At 43.2% G+C, this 23,081-nt stretch overlaps 1 protein-coding gene across 1 annotated transcript in view; it reads right to left on the reverse strand.

Annotated features, from left to right (window-relative positions):
- The window catches only part of LOC308671264 (ADP-ribosyl cyclase/cyclic ADP-ribose hydrolase 1-like), a 98,597-nt gene that overhangs the window by 50,194 nt on the left and 25,322 nt on the right, over positions 1-23,081 (reverse strand). Inside the window, exons 5-7 of the mRNA XM_081333365.1 lie at positions 21,763-21,839; positions 12,345-12,437; positions 3,863-3,949 (exon numbers count right to left, since the gene is read on the reverse strand). Coding sequence (XP_081189491.1) covers positions 3,863-3,949; positions 12,345-12,437; positions 21,763-21,839 — 257 coding nt within the window. The remainder of the gene's footprint in view (positions 1-3,862; positions 3,950-12,344; positions 12,438-21,762; positions 21,840-23,081) is intronic.

Below are 23,081 nucleotides of genomic sequence, written 5' to 3' on the forward strand. Positions count from 1 at the left end.
CAGAATGCATGGTCCACACAACCAAGGAATCCCTGAAATGCACCATCACAGGGGACTGGCACCACAGGCTGGTGATTTTCTACTCTGCCAGCACACAATACCTTTTACCGCCATGGGCAAGAGCCCAGCCAAGCTTCGCTGCAGCAGGTGGCTGATCACTAAACTAGACAGGCTGCACCCCGACAGAGTAGCCTCTGACACTGCCCGTCCAAAGGACAAAGAAACTTACAAGTAGGTGACCCATGCCTTGCACCGCCATGGGCAAGAGCCCAGCTGAGCTTTGCTGGGGCAGGTGGCTGATCACTAAACTGGACAGGGTGCACCCCAACAGAGTAGCCTCTGACACTGCACATCCAAAGGCACCAAGAAACTTACAAGTGGGTGACTGGGTTTGGACCTGGAATTACAGGCAAGGAGCTTTGTGGGTGGCAGCAAAGGTTGTTAAGGTGTCAGGACCACTTTCCTACAAGGTGGTCCTGGAAGATAGGCAAGTCATTCACTGGCAAAATGATCAGCGGCGGCAGTGGCTAGCAGACCAGTGGCTGGCTCAGGACTCCCAAGAGGAATAGACACTGGGTCCACAGATCAGTGGTCCAACAGAGCAGTTTGCATGCTCTGAGAGAGCTCATGTACATGGTGACAGGGGAATAGCCGTAGAAGAGTCCCCTTCTGACACACAAACTGTATCCCAGGATCTGGACAGACAACCTGCATCAAGAAGCAACCCTGCAGACTTCGCTGCACCATTGGACTTTGGTTTGGGCCGACTGGGACAGGCCAGCCAAAGGGATTCAATTCACTCTGACTCCACTGAACCTCTGAACCCTGGTCTACCCAGCCCGGCAGGCAAGCAGGTAGACCAGGAGATCTCTGTAACCCCTAGACATTCTGAACGAGCACAAAGGCTGCCTAAGTATCTGCAAGATTATGTAAAACAAATGAGAGTTTGTGCTATCTAGGGGGAAGGGGTGTAATGTATTGGCCTTGTATGATTAAATCACTTGCTTTATGTCTGACTGTTTGCTTAATGGCTGACCTACTTTCTATCTGTTATGTAACAGTTGCTGGGCTGAGCTAGACTTGCTGTCTCCAGTCTGTTTTGTAGATTTGGGCAGGAAACTAATACTTTAAATCTATTAGTTGCCGCCTAGAGGCCAACCGTATAAATAGCTGCGCAGCAGCTAGTAGCTTGCTTCTGTAATGTTCTGTGTAGTGTCTTGCGCGGGTTCCCGGTCATAAAGGACAGCAGACTCGGTCCATTTCAACTGGTTTATTTACCCCTCAGCAACACCGACAGCGGGTTTTAAAACCCCTTTTATACTGAAGCCGGCAAGCCTTCGCCCAATCCCCGGCCAAGGATTCTCCCGCCGCTTGTGTTCTTAACCAATCAGCGGTAACCGCATGTGGAGCTGTCAACTTGTAGCTGTCAGTGGTAACCGCATGTGGAGCTGTCAACTCGCAGCTGTCAGAGGGAACTGTCAAACCTGCGCTGTCAAACCGCAACTGTCAAATGCACTTTTAACTATTATACATTACACCCCTTCCCCCCCACAATTAAACAAGTAACTATTTACAGAATTCTTTTTGTTGTACAGTTTTGTGACAGGTGTTTTTAGTCAGACTCTTGCCCCCCAGACCAATCATAGTCCTTCAAGTATGCTGGTGGCCTTCTTGTCCTGGCAGAGCGTCTCAGGGAATCGTCTGCTGTGCATTCCCCGGCTGAAGGTGATGTAGGAGGTAGGGGATTCACAGCCATGGAGTTTCTGCTGCCCTGGTGATTTAGGGCAATATTGGGGGGGGCAAAAACTGGGGTCTCTCCCAGAGTCTGAAAGGTTTCTTTGTCCATATTGCTGGGACTTTTCCTGGGTGTTGTGGGCAGGGGTGCCTGGTTCACCCAAAGATGATTGTCCACCCGGAGCTTGAGGATGATTGCTCAATCCCCTTTTCCTCAATTGATCTATGTGCCGTCTAAACTGACGGCCCCCTTCCCCCTCCACAAGATAAGAAATAGGCCCCATGCGAATAATAATCACCCCAGGTAACCATTTGTTCCCCAGCCCAAAGTTTCTGGCCCAAACATAATCCCCAACATTGAATTGTCTTGGAGGAACTGGTAGCTCTGTTTCAGCTGCCACCCTGTCAGGGTGCAATCTGTCAGGTTTTGTGACCAGATGGCGGCCCCAATGTAGCTTCGCTGGACTCTTGCTGGTGGCTGTGCATGGGGTAGAGTGCTGGGCTAAAAGAAACTGGGCCAAACGTTGGTGCCAGTTGCCCGTGATGATGCGATGTAAAGCGTCTTTAGTTGTTCGGACCATAACTTCAGCCAGGCCGTTAGTGGACAGCCGGAAGGGAGCAGAGGTGATGTGCTTAATCAAGTTGGCCCTGGTGAAAATCTGGAAATTTGCAGAAGTAAATTGTGGCCCATTGTCTGAGACTATCACATCCGGAAGACCATGTGTAACGAAGAGCTCCCTTAGCACTTGTACAGTGCTGGCCGTGGTCATACTATTAACTGGAATCACCTCTAGCCACTTTGAATAGCTATCAACTACGATGAGGAATAGCTGCCCCTGGAAGGGTCCTGCAAAGTCGATGTGGATCCTAGACCAGGGGTTGTGGGCTGCTTCCCATCTGTGTATAGGTGTGTGAGGTGGCCCTGGCCTGGACTGCTGACAATGGTGACATCCAGCTACGTGTTCCTCAATGTTTTTGTCAAGGCCAGGCCACCAAAAGAAGCTACATGCTAAAGCCTTCATTTTTACTACTCCAGGATGACCTTCATGTAGTGCTAGGAGGGCTCTAGCTCTATGTTTGTCTGGAATGACAACTCTGCTTCCCCATAAGACACACCCTTGGTGTGAGGATAATTCATTCCTTCTCACAAAATAGGCTTGGAAATCAGTCCCTGGGCTGTGGCCTTGCCACCCTGAGGTTACCCAAGCTAACACCCTACTCAGGATTTTATCTGTGGTTGTTGCTGAGGCAATGTCCTTTACATGCAGGGGGCAATCTGGTAGTTCTTCAATGGCTAAAATTTGTCCCCCAGGTGCTGGGTCTGGGTCATTGTCGGCCAAGGGTAGTCTACTTAAACCATCAGCATGACACATTTCTTTACCCGGTTTGTAGATCAGTTTGAATGAATATGCAGATAGAAACGTGGACCAACGCAAAATTCTAGGGGATAGGATTTGAGGGGTCTGTTTGTCAATGGTGAATAATCCCAATAAGTGTTTGTGATCTGTAAGGACCGTGAATTCCCTTCCATATAAATAAACATGAAATTTTTCTATCTCAGCAACGCGGATTCCTTTAGGGACAAATTTCCCCAGTGACTTCAGCTCAGTGACAGTCAGCTCGTGACTTCGCTCAGTTATCTGTTCCGTGAAGCAGTACCACCCTCGTCGCCAGATGTAGTGTCTTGCGCGGGTTCCCGGTCATAAAGGACAGCAGACTCGGTCCATTTCAACTGGTTTATTTACCCCAAGGAACACCGACAGCGGGTTTTAAAACCCCTTTTATACTGAAGCCGGCAAGCCTTCGCCCAATCCCCTGCCGAGGATTCTCCCGCCGCTTGTGTTCTTAACCAATCAGCGGTAACCGCATGTGGAGCTGTCAACTTGTAGCTGTCAGCGGTAACCGCATGTGGAGCTGTCAACTCACAGCTGGTAACCACATGTGGAGCTGTCAACTCGCAGCTGTCAGAGGGAACTGTCAAACCTGCACTGTCAAACCACAACTGTCAAATGCACTTTTAAATATTATACATTACATTCTGTCTCTGAATAAACTTGTTGCTGTTTGAACACCTCATCTTACTCAAGCAAGAACCAAATACTTAACAATTCTGCTGCACAGAAATTACCTGTAATTGTCTTCACAGGAGACACTTATATTTCTGTTTTCCAAGATCTCTCTCAATTGTGCAATGGAATGTCCTGTGCAGGTTTCCCTGGCAATAGAAGCCATCACACATTAGTTCTAAGTGCTTATTTTCTCTTTAAGTCACAAACATTTGCATACAGAAAACTGCAAAAACCTTCCAGAAAATAAAAACTTGGTGCCTGATTCCTGAATAAATATTTTTCCAATAGTTTAAAAATCTCTCTAGTGCTTTCAAGATAACCTCATTCCTAAACACCTGAATCAGCATAATCAGTCTTCCCCAAGCACCCACCTTTTAAGCAAACCAAAAAAGGTATCAATACACAGAACATTTTTAATTGCATTTTTTTCCTCTTATACTGCATTGCACGCATAGATAACACGTTTGCAATATTTGTAGGAGGGTTCACAGTAACATTAGTATAATTAAAGAAAATGTAAAATCAGGCTCAGTTGGCAGGGGGAGAAGGGAGATCTAAAACAAGAAACAGAAAAAACTAAAGAACAAGGCATGAAAAAGCTATTGATCATGATGTTTAGATTAATAATAATGGGGGCCCTCAGAAGTTTTATATAATTTTCCTCATGACTCTACTGTTGTTTTTTCCATGCTGCCCTCTTTTCTAAGCTCCCTGCCTTTCTCTTGCATTTTACAAACCCACCTTGGGGCTCTTGGAGAGTAATTCTTATTACACAATATGGCAAAAGATGATTAGAATATTAAATCCTTTTCTCACCCATCCTTTTTTTTTCTTCCTGAATTTGTTTTCCCCCCTTTTTAATGTCTCAGGGTTACTTTGCTCTTGAAATAATAATAATAAGAAGAAACTGAAGATTTTATTTTAGCAGCTCAAGAAGCTGTGCCAACTAATTGCACAAAGGTAAAGATCCGACCCCCTTCATGGATTACTGCCTTGTCGTGGCGAAGGGGCTTGTGTAATTCAATGAAGCTATGAGCTATGCCGTGCAGGGCCACCCAAGACGGAAAGGTCATAGCAGAGAGTTCTGACAAAATGTGATCCACTGGAGAAGGAAATGTCAACCCACTCCAGTATCTTTGCCATGAAAACCCTATGGACAGTACCAAAAGGCAAAACGATATGACGCTGGAAGATGAGCCCCGCAGGTCAGAAGGCGTCCAATACAGTATGCTACTGGGGAAGAGCAGAGGGCTAGTACTAGTAGCGCCAGAAAGAATGAAGCGACTGGGCCAAAGCCGAAAGGACGCTCAGCTGTGGATGTGTCTGGTGGTGAAAGGAAAGTCCGATGCTGTAAAGATTTTTTCTCCATAGGAACATGGAATGTAAGATCCATGAATCAAGGCAAGCTGGATGTGGTCAAACAAGAGATGACAAGACTGAACATCGACATCTTAGGTATCTGCGAACTAAAATGGACAGGAATGGGTGAATTTAATTCAGAGGACCATCAGGTATACTACTGCGGGCAAGAATCCCTCAGAAGAAATGGAGTAGCCTTCATAGTCAATAAAAGAGTAGGAAAAGCAATACTGGGATACAATCCTCAAAATGACAGAATGATCTCAGTTCGAATCCAAGGCAAACCACTCAATATCACAGTAGTCCAAGTCTATGCCCCAACCACCAGTGCTGAAGAGGATGAAATTGACCGGTTCTATGAAGCCCTACAGCACCTTATAGAACTAACACCAAAAAATGATGTCCTTATCATCATGGGGGATTGGAATGCTAAAGTAGGAAGCCAAAAGATAACTGGAATCACAGGCAAGTTTGGCCTTGGAGTACAAAATGAAGCAGGGCACAGGCTGATAGAATTTTGTCAAGAGAATACGATGGTCATAGCAAACACTCTTTTCAAACAACCCAAGAGACGGCTCTACACATGGACATCACCAGACGGTCAACACAGAAATCAGATTGACTATATGCTCTGCATCCAAAGATGGAGAAGCTTTATACAGTCAGTAAAAACAAGACCAGGAGCTGACTGTGGCTCAGACCATGAGCTTCTCATTGCAAAGTTTAGGCTTAAACTGAAAAAAGTAGGAAAAAGCTGTTAGATGTTTTTGTGCCAGCCATGGCAGTTCCCCAAAAAGGTCATCAGATGGGAGCAAAGAGGCTTCTTTGCTCCCACTGGTGGGTCAGGGGTCCTCGGCCCCTGCATCCCCATTGGAGAGAGTTAATTGGTAAGGGAGGGGCCGAGGCCCCCCATAAAAACCTCTGCTCAGGGGCTGCGCACTCTCTCTCTCACACACACTGCTCTCCCCTCTCTCTCACACTCTGACGCTATGAGCTCAATCCAGGCATGGATGCCTCCATGCCAGGGAACTCTTTCTCTCTACTTTATTGTTAAATAAAGCTTCATATGATTCCATCCCTGCTTGCTGCCTTTTTTACTTGGAAGCACCTTAACGAACCATCGATCTTGTGAGGCCATCTCACAAAAGCACTAGGCCACTCAGGTATCAATTAAATCATATCCCTGTTGAATATACAGTAGAGGTGACAAATAGATTTAAGGAATTAGATCTGATAGAGTGCCTGAAGAACTATAGTCAGAGGTTCGCAACATTGTACAAGAGGTAGCAACCAAAACCATCCCAAAGAAAAAGAAATGCAAGAAAGCAAAATGGCTGTCTGAGGAAGCTTTTCAAATAGCTGAGGAAAGGAGGGAAGCGAAAGGCAAGGGAGAAAAAGAAAGATACACCCAATTGAATGCAGAATTCCAGAGAATAGCTAGAAGAGATAAGAATGCCTTCTTAAATGAACAGTGCAAAGAAATAGAAGAAAACAATAGAATAGGGAGGACCAGAGATCTTTTCAAGAAAATTGGAGAGATGAAGGAAACATTTCATGCAAAAATGGGCATGATAAAGGACCAAAATGGCAGAGACCTAACAGAGGCAGAAGAGATTAAGAAGAGGTGGCAAAATTACACAGAAGAACTATACAAGAATGAGCTTAATGTCCCTGATATTCACAATGAGGTGGTCACTGACCTCGAGCCAGACATCCTAGAATGTAAAGTGAAGTGGGCCTTAGAAAAGCTGAGCAACAAGACAGCTAGTGGAGGTGACAGTATTCCAGCTGAGCTATTCAAAATCTTAAAAGAAGATGCAGTAAAAGTGCTACACTCAATTTGCCAGCAAATTTGGAAAACTCAACAGTGGCTACAGGATTGGAAAAGATCAGTTTACATTCCAATTCCAAAGAAAGGCAGTGCCAAAGAATGTTCAAACTATCGCACCATTGCACTCATTTCTCATGCTAGTAAAGTTATGCTTAAAATCCTACAAGCTAGACTCCAGCAGTATGTGGATCGAGAACTACCAGAAGTACAGGCAGGATTTCAAAGAGGCAGAGGAACTAGAGATCAAATTGCCAACATACGCTGTATCATGGAGAAAGCTAGAGAGTTCCAAAAAAACATCTACTTCTGCTTCATTGACTATGCTAAAGCCTTTGATTGTGTGGATCATAAGAAACTGTGGCAAGTTCTTAAAGAGATGGGCGTACCAGACCATCTTATTTGTCTCTTGAGAAATCTATATGTGGGCCAAGAAGCAACAGTGAGAACTGGACATGGAACCACTGATTGGTTCAAAATTGGGAAAGGAGTCCAGCAAGGCTGTATACTGTCGCCGTGCCTATTTAACTTATATGCAGAGCACATCATGAGAAAGGCAGGGTTAGAGGAATCAAAAGTTGGAATTAAGATTGCCGGAAGAAATATCAACAACCTAAGATATGCAGATGATACCACTCTAATGGCAGAAAGTGAAGAAGAATTAAAGAGCCTCTTGTTGAGGGTAAAGAAGGAGAGTGCAAAACTTGGGTTGAAGCTTAACATTAAGAAAACCAAGATCATGGCATCCGGCCCTCTCAATTCCTGGCAAATAGATGGGGAAGAAATGGAGGTAGTGACACTTTTTATTTTCCTGGGCTCCAAGATCACTGCAGATGGGGACTGTAGCCAAGAAATTAAAAGACGCTTGCTCCTTGGGAGGAAAGCCATGGCAAATCTAGACAGCACACTAAAAAGCAGAGACATCACCCTGTCAACAAAAGTGCATATAGTCAAGGCTATAGTCTTCCAAGTTGCAATGTATGGCAGTGAAAGCTGGACCATAAAAAAGGCTGAGCGCCAAAGAATTGAGGCCTTTGAACTATGGTGCTGGAGAAGACTCCTGCGAGTCCCTTGGACTACAAGGTGATCAAACCGGTCAGTCCTAGAGGAGATCAACCCTGACTGCTCTTTACAAGGCCAGATCCTGAAGTTAAAACTCAAATACTTTGGCCACCTAATGAGAAGGAAAGATTCACTGGAGAAGAGCCTAATGCTGGGAAAGATTGAGGGCAAGAGAAGAAGGGGGACGACAGAGAATGAGGTGGCTGGATGGAGTCACTGAAGCAGTAGGCGTGAGCTTAAATGGACTCCAGAAGATGGTAGAGGACAGGAAGGCCTGGAGGAATATTGTCCATAGGGTCGCGATGAGTCAGACATGACTTTGCAGCTAACAAGAACAAAAAAAGATCCGACATGTAACAAACAACCAGCAAATGTTTTTGCAGAAAAATGATGAAACAATTGTCCATTTGATCAGTAGCTGCAGCAATATTTCACAAATGAAGGCATGTCCCAGATAGTATTGCAGGATCCAGTCTGAGTCAGTCACCTATACCAGAGGTTTAGTCTTCCGAGCTTTTGGACTCGTCCTGGAGCCCATCCTCAGGGAATGTCTCTCTAGCAGAGTGTATGCTCGCTAGAGAGAAATTCCCTGAGGATGGGCTCCAGCATGAAAAGCTTGAAAAATTAAACCTCTGGTATAGGTGACTGTATCCTGCAATATTTCACAAACTGAGTACAAGCAGCATCATGACTGAGTTGCCTATATTCTTAGGCAATATCTTAATAATTTTTAAGTCCTTGCTTAGTACATGAATTGTTAAATTTCCACCAGTCTTAGACTTTGGATTTAATTGTAGATTATCTACACGTAGTAATATACCTGTATATATTATTAATTATATATAGAACATAGAATATAGAATAAGAGCTGGATGGGACTTGGAGGTCATCTAGTCCAATCCCCTGCTTTAGCAGGAGAGTCTATACCATTTCAGAGAAATGGCTATCCAGTCTCTTCTTGAAAGCCTCCAGTGATGGAGCACCCACAACTTCTGAAGGCAAACCAGTCCACCGGATGATTGTTCTCACTGTTAGGAAATTTATTCTTAGTTCTAAGTTGCTTCTCTCCTATATTATTTTCAATCCATTGGTCCTTCTCTTGCTTTTGGGTGCTTTGGAAAATAGTTTGTCCCCCTATTTTATATTAGCCAAATTATTTATATACAATATAAATATATTCTATATTTATATAATTATATATCCTTTATAAATAACAACCTCTGCCTATTCTAGGTCCTTGAGATGGACTAGATAGGTGAAGGAAAATGCTAAATCCAAGCTAAACATCTGGCTAACTGTGCTATCAACTTACACTTGTAAATCATTGCTGCATTTTAAGATGAGCAAGATCTAGTGTATTCATGGGGGACAGTGTCCTTTAGTGGTAGAAGCCAAGAATGCAATAAAATTCAATCTAGATTTTCTACAAAGTGGAGATTGCACTGGAAAATGAATGCTCAAAGTAAACAATAGTTTGCTGGAGAATTTAATTTCGGGTGGCATAGGCATTGTTACAAGGATACCTTCATAAAAGGGGCTTCTTAAATAATAAATGTTATGAGTGTTTGTGTGCTCATACACAAATACTGACAATAACTCCTTTTTATGACCCTATAATCCCTTAATTTAGGTTAGAGTCGAGGCAACTGAATGGAGCTGACTGTTTACTGGCCAGATGCAGTGGTGGGATTCATACAGTTTGCACCAGTTCGGCAGAACCGGTAACTAATTTTTTGTTGCCCAGGCCTATAATGGACTTCCGGAAGCGACATCCACACAGAGAACTGATTGTTCACATATTTGAATCCCACCACTGGCCAGATGCCCTTCCTGATGCCATGCAGAGTTTGCAGCAGATATTTTTTCTTTGCGCCCTAGGAGAGAAACATCTGCCACTACCTAGGATTCAACTCACAATCTACCGAGTGGGAGGCAAGCATCTCCACCACTAGACCACCATGTTGTTCATGCAAATACTGATAACAGTTGGGTGAAATAAAGGAAATCCAGAGAAGGAGGGAGGTGAGAAGTTTCAGAAAATAATGCCCATTGTTGTGATGGAAGTGAGGCTCTTGTCAGAATCCATTTATCTTTCATTTCTAACTATCTTCTTTGAGCTAACCCTAAATCTCATCTCCCCCTGGATTCTGCCATTCCCAAGGGGGAGAGGGAACAGGCATGGAGCTTTATGGCTTTCAGTTCCTCCCTTAAATGTAACCTTTATTTATTCTGCCTGCCTGCTATCCATCACAATATAATCAATTGCTTTCTCACTAGGCATTGCCTCTCATCTTATGGGCAACTAGGAAAGGGGGTGGAAAAAGGGAGGAATGAAACTCGCCAGAATTTGTTTCTCCAAATGAAGTGTGAGGGGGGTGGAAATGATCCTGCTGCAAACAGACTGTTATCTCTCCTCTCCCATGATGGGCTTACCACCTGGAGCTTGGCTGATCCAGAACTGACCGAATGAATGGTGGGGTGGGGTTTGCTTGGGGGCACTTTAAAAATATCGATCTGTGAGATCCTTTCTATTATGCCTGCTATCTTCTATTTCTTAGTAAAAGTTCCTGCTTGGAAAATCTTGTCTCCAAGAATCCTTCTTTCTTAAGATGTGGTCTGAAGTGGGTTCTGAGGTTAGGAAGATACAGGGTGGCCTGTTGGTGGTATTGGGCTCAGCTAGATGCAGTTCTATTTCCTTTTCTTTTTTCTTATCTCTTGCTTTTAATTTTGGGGGGGCATATTCCTCATCGCCTATTTTCTATTTTAATGATGTTGCTTATGCTAAAAGGAAATAGTAATTGGTAGCTATGAATGTATAATCATTAATTTGTGGTAAAATGGGCAGTCAATAAATTTAATAAATAAATAAAAATTCTTTTTAAATGGTGTTTCAACTATATTTCTAAAGACAGATCACTACATCTAGGGATGAAGGATTCAATTTTTGGGAAAGACATCCAAGAGACACAAGAAGTCATTTTGATATATACTGTTTTATTTATTAAATTTATATAGCTGCTCATCTCACATGTGTTATCCAGAATGGTGGCAATAAAGCAGTGCTACTGTATATTTACTGCTCAAACTAAAGAACCATAGTTACCCAGGGTCCCTAGCCCCATTAATCAAGGTTTATAAGGCTAAGGTTACCACAATGCTCTTGTATGGAGCAGAAATTTGGGGTCTTTACTCAACCACAGTTTTAGAACAAACACAGTCCCAGCACCTGAGATGTATTTTGGGTGTAGATCCAAGAACATCTGCTGCAGCAGTTAGAGCTGAATTGGGAATTCATACAATTCAGGCATTATCTAAAATTAGAGCTTATAACTACTGGTGCAAAGTTAATGAAATGGAGACTGATAGATTCCCCAAGTTATGCCTACTAGAGCAAATAAAACTACAACCACAAATCTCCTGGATCACCAAACTAACAAATTTTGTAAGAAGCTGTGGCCTTCCTGTCTCTTGTGTAACAGGAGAACAATCCCAAAAAAGAGTTGCCCAAAGAATTAAGGATATAGAAGCACAAACTGATATAGCTATCCTTGGTAAGGTGGGTAACTTGAAATGGCTGAGTAAATACCAACGTACTTTTCAAGTAGACAGTTATTTGAAGTCACAACTCCCAAAACATCTTAGGGAGATATTTACACAAGTGAGATTTGAAAAGCTTGACACAATGGTCAGATATGGGAGATTTCATGCTATACCCTATAATGAATGTCTCTGCATTTGCGGAGCAGCAGAAGTAGAAGACCTGTCTCACATCCTATTTGACTGTTGCCTGTATAAGAGGGTGAGAGATAGGTATCTTGGTCTATATACCAAATGAATGACCCATTGGGATCCCCATATCAAAACAACTTACCTTATGTCTGGCCAGAACTTGAAAATAACATTTAATGTAGCACAGTACCTAAACAAAATGGTCCAGTTGAGATTTGCATATGTGAGGCTGATTGGGGTAGATTGCAAGGGCGACTCCGAAATATAATTGTATCATATTTTATCTATATCTTAAATTATTGTACATTATTACAATTTCATTTTAGATTGTATTTTATTACCATTTCATTTTAAATTATATTCTAATTCCATTTTAAATTGCTTTTATCAAATTTTAGTAACAATTTGTGCTGGAACTTTGCACTTTGATATGGCCCAAGGGCTAATCAATAAAGTTGTTGTAGTTATTAAATTTATATAGCTGCTCATCTCACATGTGTTATCCAGAATGGTGGCAATAAAGCAGTGCTACTGTATATTCTGCATGGGCTAACCATACATACCTCTGAGGTCCATCAATGTCATGCATTAACCAAATCCGCATCTTGGAAACTTCCTTTGGGTTTAAGTTAACAATTTCAACTCTGCCAAAAATGCTGAAAAAACAGAAGCAAATATATCAGGCCAAAGTGTTAAAATATAACTCCTTTGCTACTGAATGTATATTTCTATTTTCAGAAGAGAAAAAAGACCCTAATTTGGTCTTTCTGGGTTCTTATACATTCTGATGGATCTGTGTACTTGCCATACACAGTGAATGGTGGATGAGCCTTGTCTGCTACTCATCATAAAATTCTCAGCCATGGGGACAAGTTCACAACAAAAGCCAAGAAGAAAAGGAACCAAAAGATGGCATAGCCAAAAAGGACTTTGCTCAATTGGCATTAGCAAAATGAACAGAGCATGGCCCAAATCTTAAGGGATATCCCTTACCTTGTCCTCACCTAAGGTTATCTATCCTCTTAATCATGCTGTGATGAGTTTCGTGCACATATTATTATGATTGTAAGCCTCCCAGAATTACTTTATGGAAAAATGGGCAGCCAATGAATTTTATAAATAAATAAATATTAATACTAATTTGTTTATTATGAAGGCCCTGCATTTGTTTTGACACCTTAGGTCAGGGCTTTTCAACCAGTGGTACGGGTACCACCTGTGGTACATTGGCACCTGGCAGGTGGTATGCGACCATCCTAGAAAAGTGGTAGCAGGGGAGGGGAATGAGCTGAACCAGTGGCAGCACCATACAAGCCTGAGTGAGAGATGACTGGAGCTGCAGGGCTATCAGGGCTCAGCGGAAGCACCAGGATCAGCGCCAGGCTCCATCTGGAGCTCAGTGCTGATCCCAGTGCTTCTGCTAATCCCAGAAGAAGTGCCGATCAGCTGGAATGTTGCAGCATCCCCAGGGTCTTGTGATTTACGTTCAGATGCTTGGCAACTGATTCATATTTATGACGGTCACAGTGTGCTAGGGTCCTGTGAAGTGACCAAAACGTGCTACAACCACCCAGCAGATGGGGGGAATAAAAACCAAACACCCCCCACCCCACCCCCACTGTCAATCCTCAACAGAAATGCTCACAACAATGAAAACCTTGGACAGGAGGAGGAGCGCTGTCGGGTGGGGAGGCAGGTGTCTTCCTCGGCTGTGGCTTGGGGGGCACTTTTTTCAGTGCCATTGTAACTTTGAACAGTAACTAAGTGAACCAATGTAAGTCGATGACTATCTGTACTTCATCACTTTTTTCCTTTTTTTTTGGTTATCAAGTTTTTGACACCTTGCTAGGCGACTGGTGGTACTCAGATCTTGCCATATCCTAAAAGTGGTACAGTATAATAATAATAATAATAATAATAATAATAATAATAATAATAATAATAATAATAATAATAATAATAATAATAATAATAATAATAATAATAATAATAATAAAGTTGGAAGGGACCTTGGAGGTCATCTAGTCCAACCCCCTGCTCAGGCAGGAAACCTTATACCATTTCAGGCAAATGGCTGTCCAGTCTCTTCTTAAAAACCTCCAGTGTTGGAGCATTCACCACCTCTGGAGGCAGGTTGTTCCACTGGTTAATTGTTCTAACTGTCAGGAAGTTTCTCCTTAGTTCTAGGTTGCTTCTCTCCTTGACTAGTTTCCATCCGTTGCTTCTTGTCCTGCTTTCAGGTGCTTTGGAGAATAGCTTGACTCCCTCTTCTTTGTGGTAGCCCCTGAGATATTGGAACACTGCTATCATGTCACCCCTCACCCTTCTCTTCATTAAACTACACATACCCAATTCCAGCAACCGTTCCCTATATGTTTTAGCCTCCAGCCCCCTAATCATCTTTGTTGCTCTTCTCTGTACCCTTTCTAGAGTCTCGACATCTTTTTTACATCGTGGTGACCAAAACTGGATGCAGTATTCCAGGTGGGTGAAAAGGTTGAAAAGCCCTGCCTTAGGTCAAAAGGAGGGGCTTTATTTTCAATGGGAATATTTCAGCAGAAAGAAATACTGGGGACCTGCATACCCGTGGTGGTTGCTACTGAAGTAAGTGGTGAACTGAGTGATGTTCTTGCTCTCCTTTAAAAAAATTAAAATAAAATCCTTCACTCTTTCTGTTTCTTCATTTTTCCACCTCTTTTTTCTTCCTTTTCCTTCCCAGGGAAAGGTCAAATCATTCTTGAAATGCATCTGAACTTTCTATCAGTTCCTCTTTCTGGCTGCCCTGCCATTCTGGTGGAAGGGGGAGGAGGACACTCTGTGGGGAGCATTTTTTGCATACTTTCACTTTTGCCATAACCACATGGGAATTAGGGAGGGGGATCATCTTTGGAGATGGAATGGATTTCCTCCCAGCCAGTTCCAGCCTGACTCCAAGGTCACTGCAGCCTGAGGATGACCTGTTATCTATCCTGTACTTCAGTATTCGCAAAACAAACTTGCAGCACTGTATCAGCTGCTGGTGGACTGGGCAGGGGGGTTGTGTTTCAAAGTGGGAAGAATAGCTTGGTGCTTTGCATGGGAATATTAGATTCTGGTTGACTGCAGCCACTCTTTTTTCAGTAAATGTCCTTTTGATTAACCAACTCTTTGTGTCAAGAGTTGTACTTTCCTGAGAGGGCCAGTTGGGCTAGGTCCTTACATTAAGCAGAATCTGCAATAGTGGTCATATCCAAGAGAAACCGACCTCTACTGTGGGGACCATGCAAGGAATGTCTGCACAAAGCAGTGACCAGGAGGAAGCAGAGTACTGGGGAGAAGCCTATACCAAGGCTCACTGTGGGGTGGACCTCTCCAGGTGGACAGAGGAAGTTACTGGACTGGGACATTCATTGAAACCCACGTGATCCATTGGCATTGAGAAGAAAGATGAATGGGAAGGGAGGACTAAAGGAGTAACTTGATCATGCTGACATCCTCATGAAGTGAGCCATGCACACCATGATGGAAGGATTCCAGAGTCTCAAGGCACATGAGACCCTAGCCAGACTGACCTCTGGGGATGATTGTCAAGCCCTAGAGGAGGATGACTCCAGGAGAGCCTCACCATTAGGCGGGAGTCTCAGCAACCCCAGCCAGGGCAGCTGCAACCATGGGAGCAGCATAGAGGGATCCTACCAGAACCACCATACCAGGGGGTGCTGCAGCCACAGGCCCACGAAGAAGGAAAGCCCAACTGTTGGTGTGAAATTTGATGGGGACTCACTGGATGATGATAACACTCCATTGCTGGTTTGAGGACCCTCTCTGACTGAAAAGCCAGAGACCACATTAAAACTGTGAGACAAAGTGCAGAGCTGTGGTGGAATACACCAAAGAGTTCCACTTGACTGGCCAGAAGACATCCTCATCGGTTGTTTTAAAGGTTAGCTGAACAACAACCTATACAATGCTTGTGTGGCAAGAGAGGCCTCTGCAACCCTGCACAACTGCTGCATGAGGAAGTAGAGATTGACCAAGCCTGAAACAAGTACCACACAGCGAGATCCTGGAAGTAAAATCCTCCAGAGAAGAGAGAAACAACTAAATCCCAAACTTTGCAAGCCAAATATACACATTCTTTAAATGTGGCCAAGAGGGACATCAAGCTGCAGAATGCAAAACTGGCTGTCCAGCAAATAAGACCAACCCAAATCCCAAGAGGAAGCCCACTAAAGTACAACCACAGACCAAAGAGACAGTGCTGAAAGGAGTGGAGGTTGTGGAGTTCACCCCATCACTAAAAAGAGCCAAGGGAACTCCGACTCCACCAGACAACAGCCACGGGTTAATGGACACCAACTCCGACAACAACCCACTGGTAAATGACCCAGTCATGCTATCCCAGAACTGAGTTTCCCTGGGTCTTGATTGAAAGCTAGTCTCCAAGCTCTATTAGACTTGGTCTCCACCAGATTCTTGGTAAATCCAGCACTGGTCGAGAAACTGGGAATTTGACTGAGATGGGTAAAAGTGCTGGTGGCATTTTGTTAGCTGGATGCCTCTATCATGGGGGGCATCCCAGCAACTTTTGCTACTGAATCCATAAGAATGCAAATGGGGGCACATTCAGAAGTCATGAGTTTCATAATACAATGTGGAATGGAAAGACCCCTAGTCCTAGGTCTACTCTGGCTAAAAAAGTGGAATCCTTATGTGAACTGGAGGAAAGGCCTGCTAAAGTTTCAAATAAACTGCTCCTACCAAACCCGAGGCAAAACTAGTAGGGCAACTATCCTGAAGCATGAACTAGGGGCTGCCATGCAGGGGAAGAACCTTCCTATCATCCCCAAAGAGTATTGAGATTTCCAAGAGGTGTTTAGTGAAAGGGGCTTGGATGAATTCCCCCTTCATAAACCTACTGACTGTGCTATAGAAATCCTACTGAGTCCCAAATTGCCAAAACTGAAACTGTGCTCAATGACCCCCAGAGCTGAAAGAACTTCGGTTGTTCATTGATAAAGAACCTGGCCCGAGGCTTGATTCAGCCAGCTCAATACCAGGTTGCGACCGCAGTCCTGTTCCAATAAAAGAAGGATGGGACCCTTCAACTGGTACAGAATGCAGCCGCGAGAGTTGTGTTGGGAGTCTCCCGATACTCCCATGTTACACCTCTGCTCCGTGAGCTGCATTGGTTACCGGTTGTCTTCCGGGTGAGATTCAAGGTACTAGTAATGGTGTTTAAAGCCCTACATGGCAGGGGTCCGGAGTACCTTAGGGAACACCTGCTGCCGGCATCAACTTCCCTCCGCCCTGTGCGTTCCCACAGAGAGGGCCTCCTCAGGGTGCCACCGGTCAGAGAATGTAGAGGGGGAGATCCTTCTCTGTGGGCGCCCCGGAACTATGGAACCAGTTACCAGTTGAGCTCCGGACGGCGCCCGATCTTCGCTCCTTTCGCCACGATCTAAAAACATACTTGTTCGAACAAGCCGGCCTGGCCTGAGGGGGGATTGGTGGGGTTTTTATTGTCATTTTATTGGGGTTTTTACTATGTATTAATTGTTTTTTAGTGGGCATGTATTTAATTACATTTTAACTTTTGTAATTCTGTGTTTTTATTCTTGCCCTGTACACCGCCCTGAGTCCTTCAGGAGAAGGGCGGTATAGAAATATTAATAAATTAAATCTATGTGTGGACTATAGAGGGTTAAACACAGTACCCCCTACCTCTGGTGAAAGATATGCTAGCCCACCTCACCAAGGACAAAAACTTTACTAAACTGGACTGACTTGTGGGAGGCATATTAGCATGTGACCATCAGAGATGGGAATGAATTGAACTACTTTCATTTGCCCACTGGGTTGCTTCCAATTCGAAATATCTCTTTTGGACTGCAGGGAGCCCCAGCTATGTTTATGCAATTGATTAATGAGGTTCTGTATGAGCATCTGTACAAGGGTGTGCTTGTGTATTTGGACAACATTTTAATCTACATTGAAACCAAGGCAGAACATGTGAAACTTGTGAGAGTGGTCCTCCAAAAACTATGAGCTGCCAAGCTGTATGCTAAACTGTCTAAATGCAAGTTCTACCAAAGTAAGATAGATTACTTAGGCTACCAAATCTCTCATGAAGGGATTGAGATGGACCTGGAAAAAGTCAGAGCTGTGCAACTGCAAAGCTTCCTAGGATTTGCAAATTTTTACCAGCAATTCATTCCCCCATTTTCTCAAATAGTTCTCCCCATTACGAACTTACTTATTTATTTATTTATTTATTTATTTATTTATTTATTTATTTATGGGATTTATATCCCGCCCTATCTCCCAAGGGACTCAGACTTAAGACAAAAGGGGGAGGACAAACCTAAACTTAGCCAACCACTTGAATGTTCAATGGAATGTCAAGCTGCTTTTGAGAAGCTCAAGTGCTTGTTCGCAGCCAAACCAGTGTTAAAGCACTCTGACCCGATGAAGCCATTTGTTATACAAGCCAATGTGAACGATATGGCTGTGGGAGCAGTACTATTGCAGGAAAATGAGAGCAGGAAGCTGCAGACTTGTGCTTACACCTCCAAAAACTTTCTGAGACTGAACAATGATGGGTGGTGTAGGAGAAAGAGGCTTATGCCATGAGATGGGTGCTCCTGTCCTGGAGGCACTTCTTAGAGGGCAATAAAATGCCTTTTGAGGTATGGACTTATCACAAGAACTCTTTCTCCTTAAAAAGCATGATGGGCACAGTACTTTAACCACTTTGGCTTCTCTCTGCACTATCCTCCTAGGGAGAAGAATTTTCTGACAGATGCATTGTCACATATACTGCAATACAATTGCTCCAAAGCAGAAATAATCAAACCAGTGCTCCTGTGTCATCAGCTGGCTGCTCAAGTGATCACCAGTGCCTAGGAAAGAGAAAAAATTCCTATACCCAAGGACGTGACCTCTTCCCTAATAGCTGCCCCAATGGATGATAAATGGCTCCAAAGTCACAGCAATGTTTGCTCAATCCAAGATTGGCTAGCCTTGGTGGGGGTGAAGCTCTGTGTTCCAGAAATTCAGAAACTCATGGTTTTGAGGAGTTGTCGTGACCCAAAGATGGTGAAATATTTTGGTTTCATGAAAAAATTACACCTAGTAAAGAGACATTTTTGGTGGCCATCCCTCAAAAAAGACATTGAAGGCTTCATTGCCAGCTGTCCGGTGTGTGCCTCATCTAAACAGCAGCAAGGGAAAAGTCCGGCACTTCTTCAAACAGTAGCTGAGCCATCAGCACCTTGAAGAGAGATTTTTATGGGCTTTATTGTGGAACTCTCCGAAAGCATGGGAAATACAGTAATTTGGGTGGTGATTAATTTATTCTCCAAGCAAGTGTATTTTATCTCTTGTCAAATGATCCCTTCTGCCTGAGCTCTTAAAAAACTATTCCTGCATCATATTTATATGGAGCACCTCAGCGAATCATTTCAGATATGGGGATACAATTCACATCCATGTTTTGACAAGCCTTCCTGGACATATTGGGGACTGACCAAGGGCTTAGTTCCAGCCATCACCCCCAAACGAATGGGGGCATGAGAATGACCAAACAGTATTGGAACAATACTTTAGATGCTTTATTCATTATCAACAAGATAATTGGACTGACCTCTTGCCATTGGCAGAAGTGGCATACAATAACTCTGTACACAACAATACTGGTTTCACCCCTTTCTGAGTGGCTATGGGCCAAGACTTCAAACCCATACTTGAGTTCCCCCTTAATGACCCTAGGGTGCCGTCCCTGAGGCAGTGGGTCTCCAAACTACAAAACACCTGGCCCATAGTACAAAAAACACTTGCAGAAGTTCATGATGCTTATAAAGTACAAGATGACAAAAGAAAACAGAACTGAGCCCAAATCTTTCAAAGTGGGAGACCGTGTTTCTCTATCCACATGTTATTTGTAGTCACTTCAACCCTCTAAGAAATTGGGACCTAAATTTGTGGGGCCTTTCCCCATTAAATGCCTTATCAACCCTGTCATGGTGGAATTAGACTTGCCATTGCAGTTTATTAAAACCCAAGGTTTCCTCACCCCTTAGGCCAGTTCCTCCCCCTGTCCCTGAACCATTAATGATAGAGGGTGAACAACACTTTGAGGTGAAGGAGATTTTGGACTCCTGCAAGCATAGGGGGAACCTCCAATATTTAATGGCATGGAAGGACTTTCCCACCAGCCAGAATGAATGGGTTGATCATCAATATGTTAGAGCCCCTAGATTAGTGAAACATTTTCATAATCAATATCCTGACAAACCTAAATAACTGTTCTAATTCTTTTTTCCCATGTCTTCTGCAGGTTTAATCCCTCTCTTTTGGGGTGGCAGCATGTCAGGTCCCTTTTTTGGGTGCCCTGCCATTCTGGTGGGAGGGGGAGGAGGACGCTCCGGTGGAGTATTCTTTGCATATTTTCACTTTTGCCATAATCACATGGGAATTAAGGAGGGGGATCATCTTCAGAGACAGAATGGATTTCCTCCCAGCAGGTTCCAGCCTGACTCCAAGGTTGCTCACCCATGAGGATGACCTGTTATTTATCCTGTACCTCAGCATTCTCAAAACAACCTTGTGGCAGTGTATTGACTGCCAATGGACTGGGCAGGGGGTTGGGTTTCAAAGTGGGAAGAATAGCTTGGTGCTTGATGCGGGAATGTTAGATTCTGGTTGACCTTACTGCAACCACTGTTTCTCAGTAAAAGTACTTTGGATTAACCACATGGTGTCAAGAGTTGTACTTTCCTAAGAGAGCCAGTTGGGGGCAGGTCTTTACATTATCATTTACTATCAATCAGGCTGAAAACTGGAAGCTGCAGGCTAGTTGATAGTCCAGCTCTAGAGAAGCCACACCTGGTCCTTGGAGTATCTGCAGGGGTACAGTTGAAAAAATCAAGATGGCAGTCCAGTGGTACAATTGAACCTTTGCTCTCTTTAATGTCTGTCATGTGTGACATCCACATAAAAAAAGATAGTTGTCAAGCTCCAGAGAAATCAGGAGATCCAGGCAGTTCAAATGGGTATAAAGATTTATTGCAAGCTTAAGCTCTCTACAAGAATCAGAACTACTAATGGTCAAGCAATTTGGTGGTAGATAAGGAATTCAAGGTGGGCTGGACTTAGTTCAAATGCATTTCAAGATACATCTTGTGGTCATGAAGGGATTCATAACTGATGATGCATTTGACCCCTCCTCAGGCTCAGCCTGGTCATCTCCTACAGTAGTACTTCAAACACATCATTGTGACTACCTTCTTTACTACATATTGTGGGAAGTCAGCCACTCCACCCCACCCCCAGAGAAAGAAATATTTTTGGCAATATTTAAAAGACAGAATATATTTTCCTAAAGGATTTAAAGGCAGAAACCAACCAACCCCCCCTCCCCAAGTCTCTCTGTCCCAAACAGAAACCAAGTCTGCAGAACTGCAGATGTGAAAATCTTGTCAGAAAGACTGGAATCAGGAAACTGGGATTAGGAAGGAAGATCCCTAGTATCAACACCAAAAAATCTAAGAGTCATCAGCCACAGCCCCAGGGAAGCAGGATTTGACCTTTGGGACATAATAGGATTAACCCACCACCATCAGAATACCAGAAAGGCTCAGGTAATACCAGAAATACTCAGACTCAGGTCAAAGTTCATGCCACAGGAACAACTCCAAATAAAAGGCTCCAGAGGGTATAAAAACCCACTCCCTACATGTGTTCTCTCTTTTCTTCCAGAGCCATCTTTCTGTCTGGGTCTCCTCTTCAATAAACTGCAACCTTCTTTCTAAAGCAGTCACCATGTTGTTTATTCCCGGCTTGGACTGAACCATGATGAAGACTTTTCCTTCAACAATATCTTGCAGATACCCATGACTGACATAGAGATGCTTGGTGAGAAATATCCACAAATAAATGGTGAAGAAAACTTTCCTTGTTTATTTTAGAAGCATTTTAAGCACATGAATGGAAAGAGAATACCTGCTTTTTCTAAATGCTCCAGACATTGTTGATCCATTGAGCATCACTTGAACTGTTCCACAGGATGTTTCTGCAAACTAAAACAAGGAGGAACATTATTTCTTACTACCCGCAAATGATCTATCTTATATTTGGTTAATAATCTGTGTTTCCAAAAATACAGAAATGTTTATTTCTGCAGGATTTATTTCGCTGCCACAATTTCAAAAGTATGTACTCATAACAAGACATGCCCACCTAGATCAATGCTGTCTGAAAATGGTTTCAGTCTTTCACAAAAGTCATGGAAGAGGAAAAACGTTAATGGTAATTGTAATAATAAAACAAACAAATACAGGTAATGCTCGACTTATGATTGGTTGCTTAGCGATTGTTCAAAGTTACAATGGACCCCTCAAAAGCTACTTACAACCAATTTGAAGTTCTGTTGTCTGCTCCCCCCCTCAGTCACATGATGACATTTTGGGCACTTGGCAACTGGCTGCATTTATATAGTTCCATTCTCTGGCAAAAATCACCCCATAGCAAACAATGGGCTTGCTTAATGACCATGGCATTCACATGTTGTAAAATCAGGTCTGGTCACTTAGTGACCTGTTTTATCACTGTCACAACTTACGATAAAAATTATGTGCTCATTTATGGGAGTAAGTTGAAGGTTACTTTTACATAATGAAGAGTTAAAAAGTCAAAATGGGGGGAGAGAGAGGACAATTCAGAACAGTGAATATATTTTTTGCCCCATTTATTATTTTTATGGATGAAAAAATAATACCTCTCCCTCTGCATGATTGCTGGGTTCCATTTTAGTTCTGTGCTTTATATATTTATTTATCACTAATATTTCTATGCTGCCCCATGCCTATTGGCTCTGACTGTAACTCAGCTTCAACAGCTTTGTAGTCCCATAATGTCAGCATGCAGTAGCATCAAGGGAAGAGTCAAAAATACCAACATGATTGAAAATATCAGAATGATACCAAAGTGATTGAAAATATCAAGGTTTGATTAAAGCTCTGCACAGTTGAAGCTCTGCCTCTTTTTACATATCTTGATGCATGGTAAAGAGAAGCAGAGCTTCAATTGCATAGTTGTGGCTGCTTCCTGATATTTTTGACATCTGATGGATGCCTATCATCACATCAGTACAAATAGTCTTTGACTTGCAATCACAATTATGGCCAGAATTTCCGTTACTAAGCGAAGTGATTGTTGCATGAGTTGTGCTCTATTTTACAACCCTTTTTGCCATGGTTATTCAAATCACTGTTGTTAAATAAATCATGTGATTGCTAAACAAATCCAGCTTCCCCCACTGA

Source organism: Vipera berus (assembly GCF_964194415.1).
Source record: "Vipera berus genome assembly, chromosome: 7".
Lineage (NCBI taxonomy): Eukaryota > Metazoa > Chordata > Lepidosauria > Squamata > Viperidae > Vipera > Vipera berus.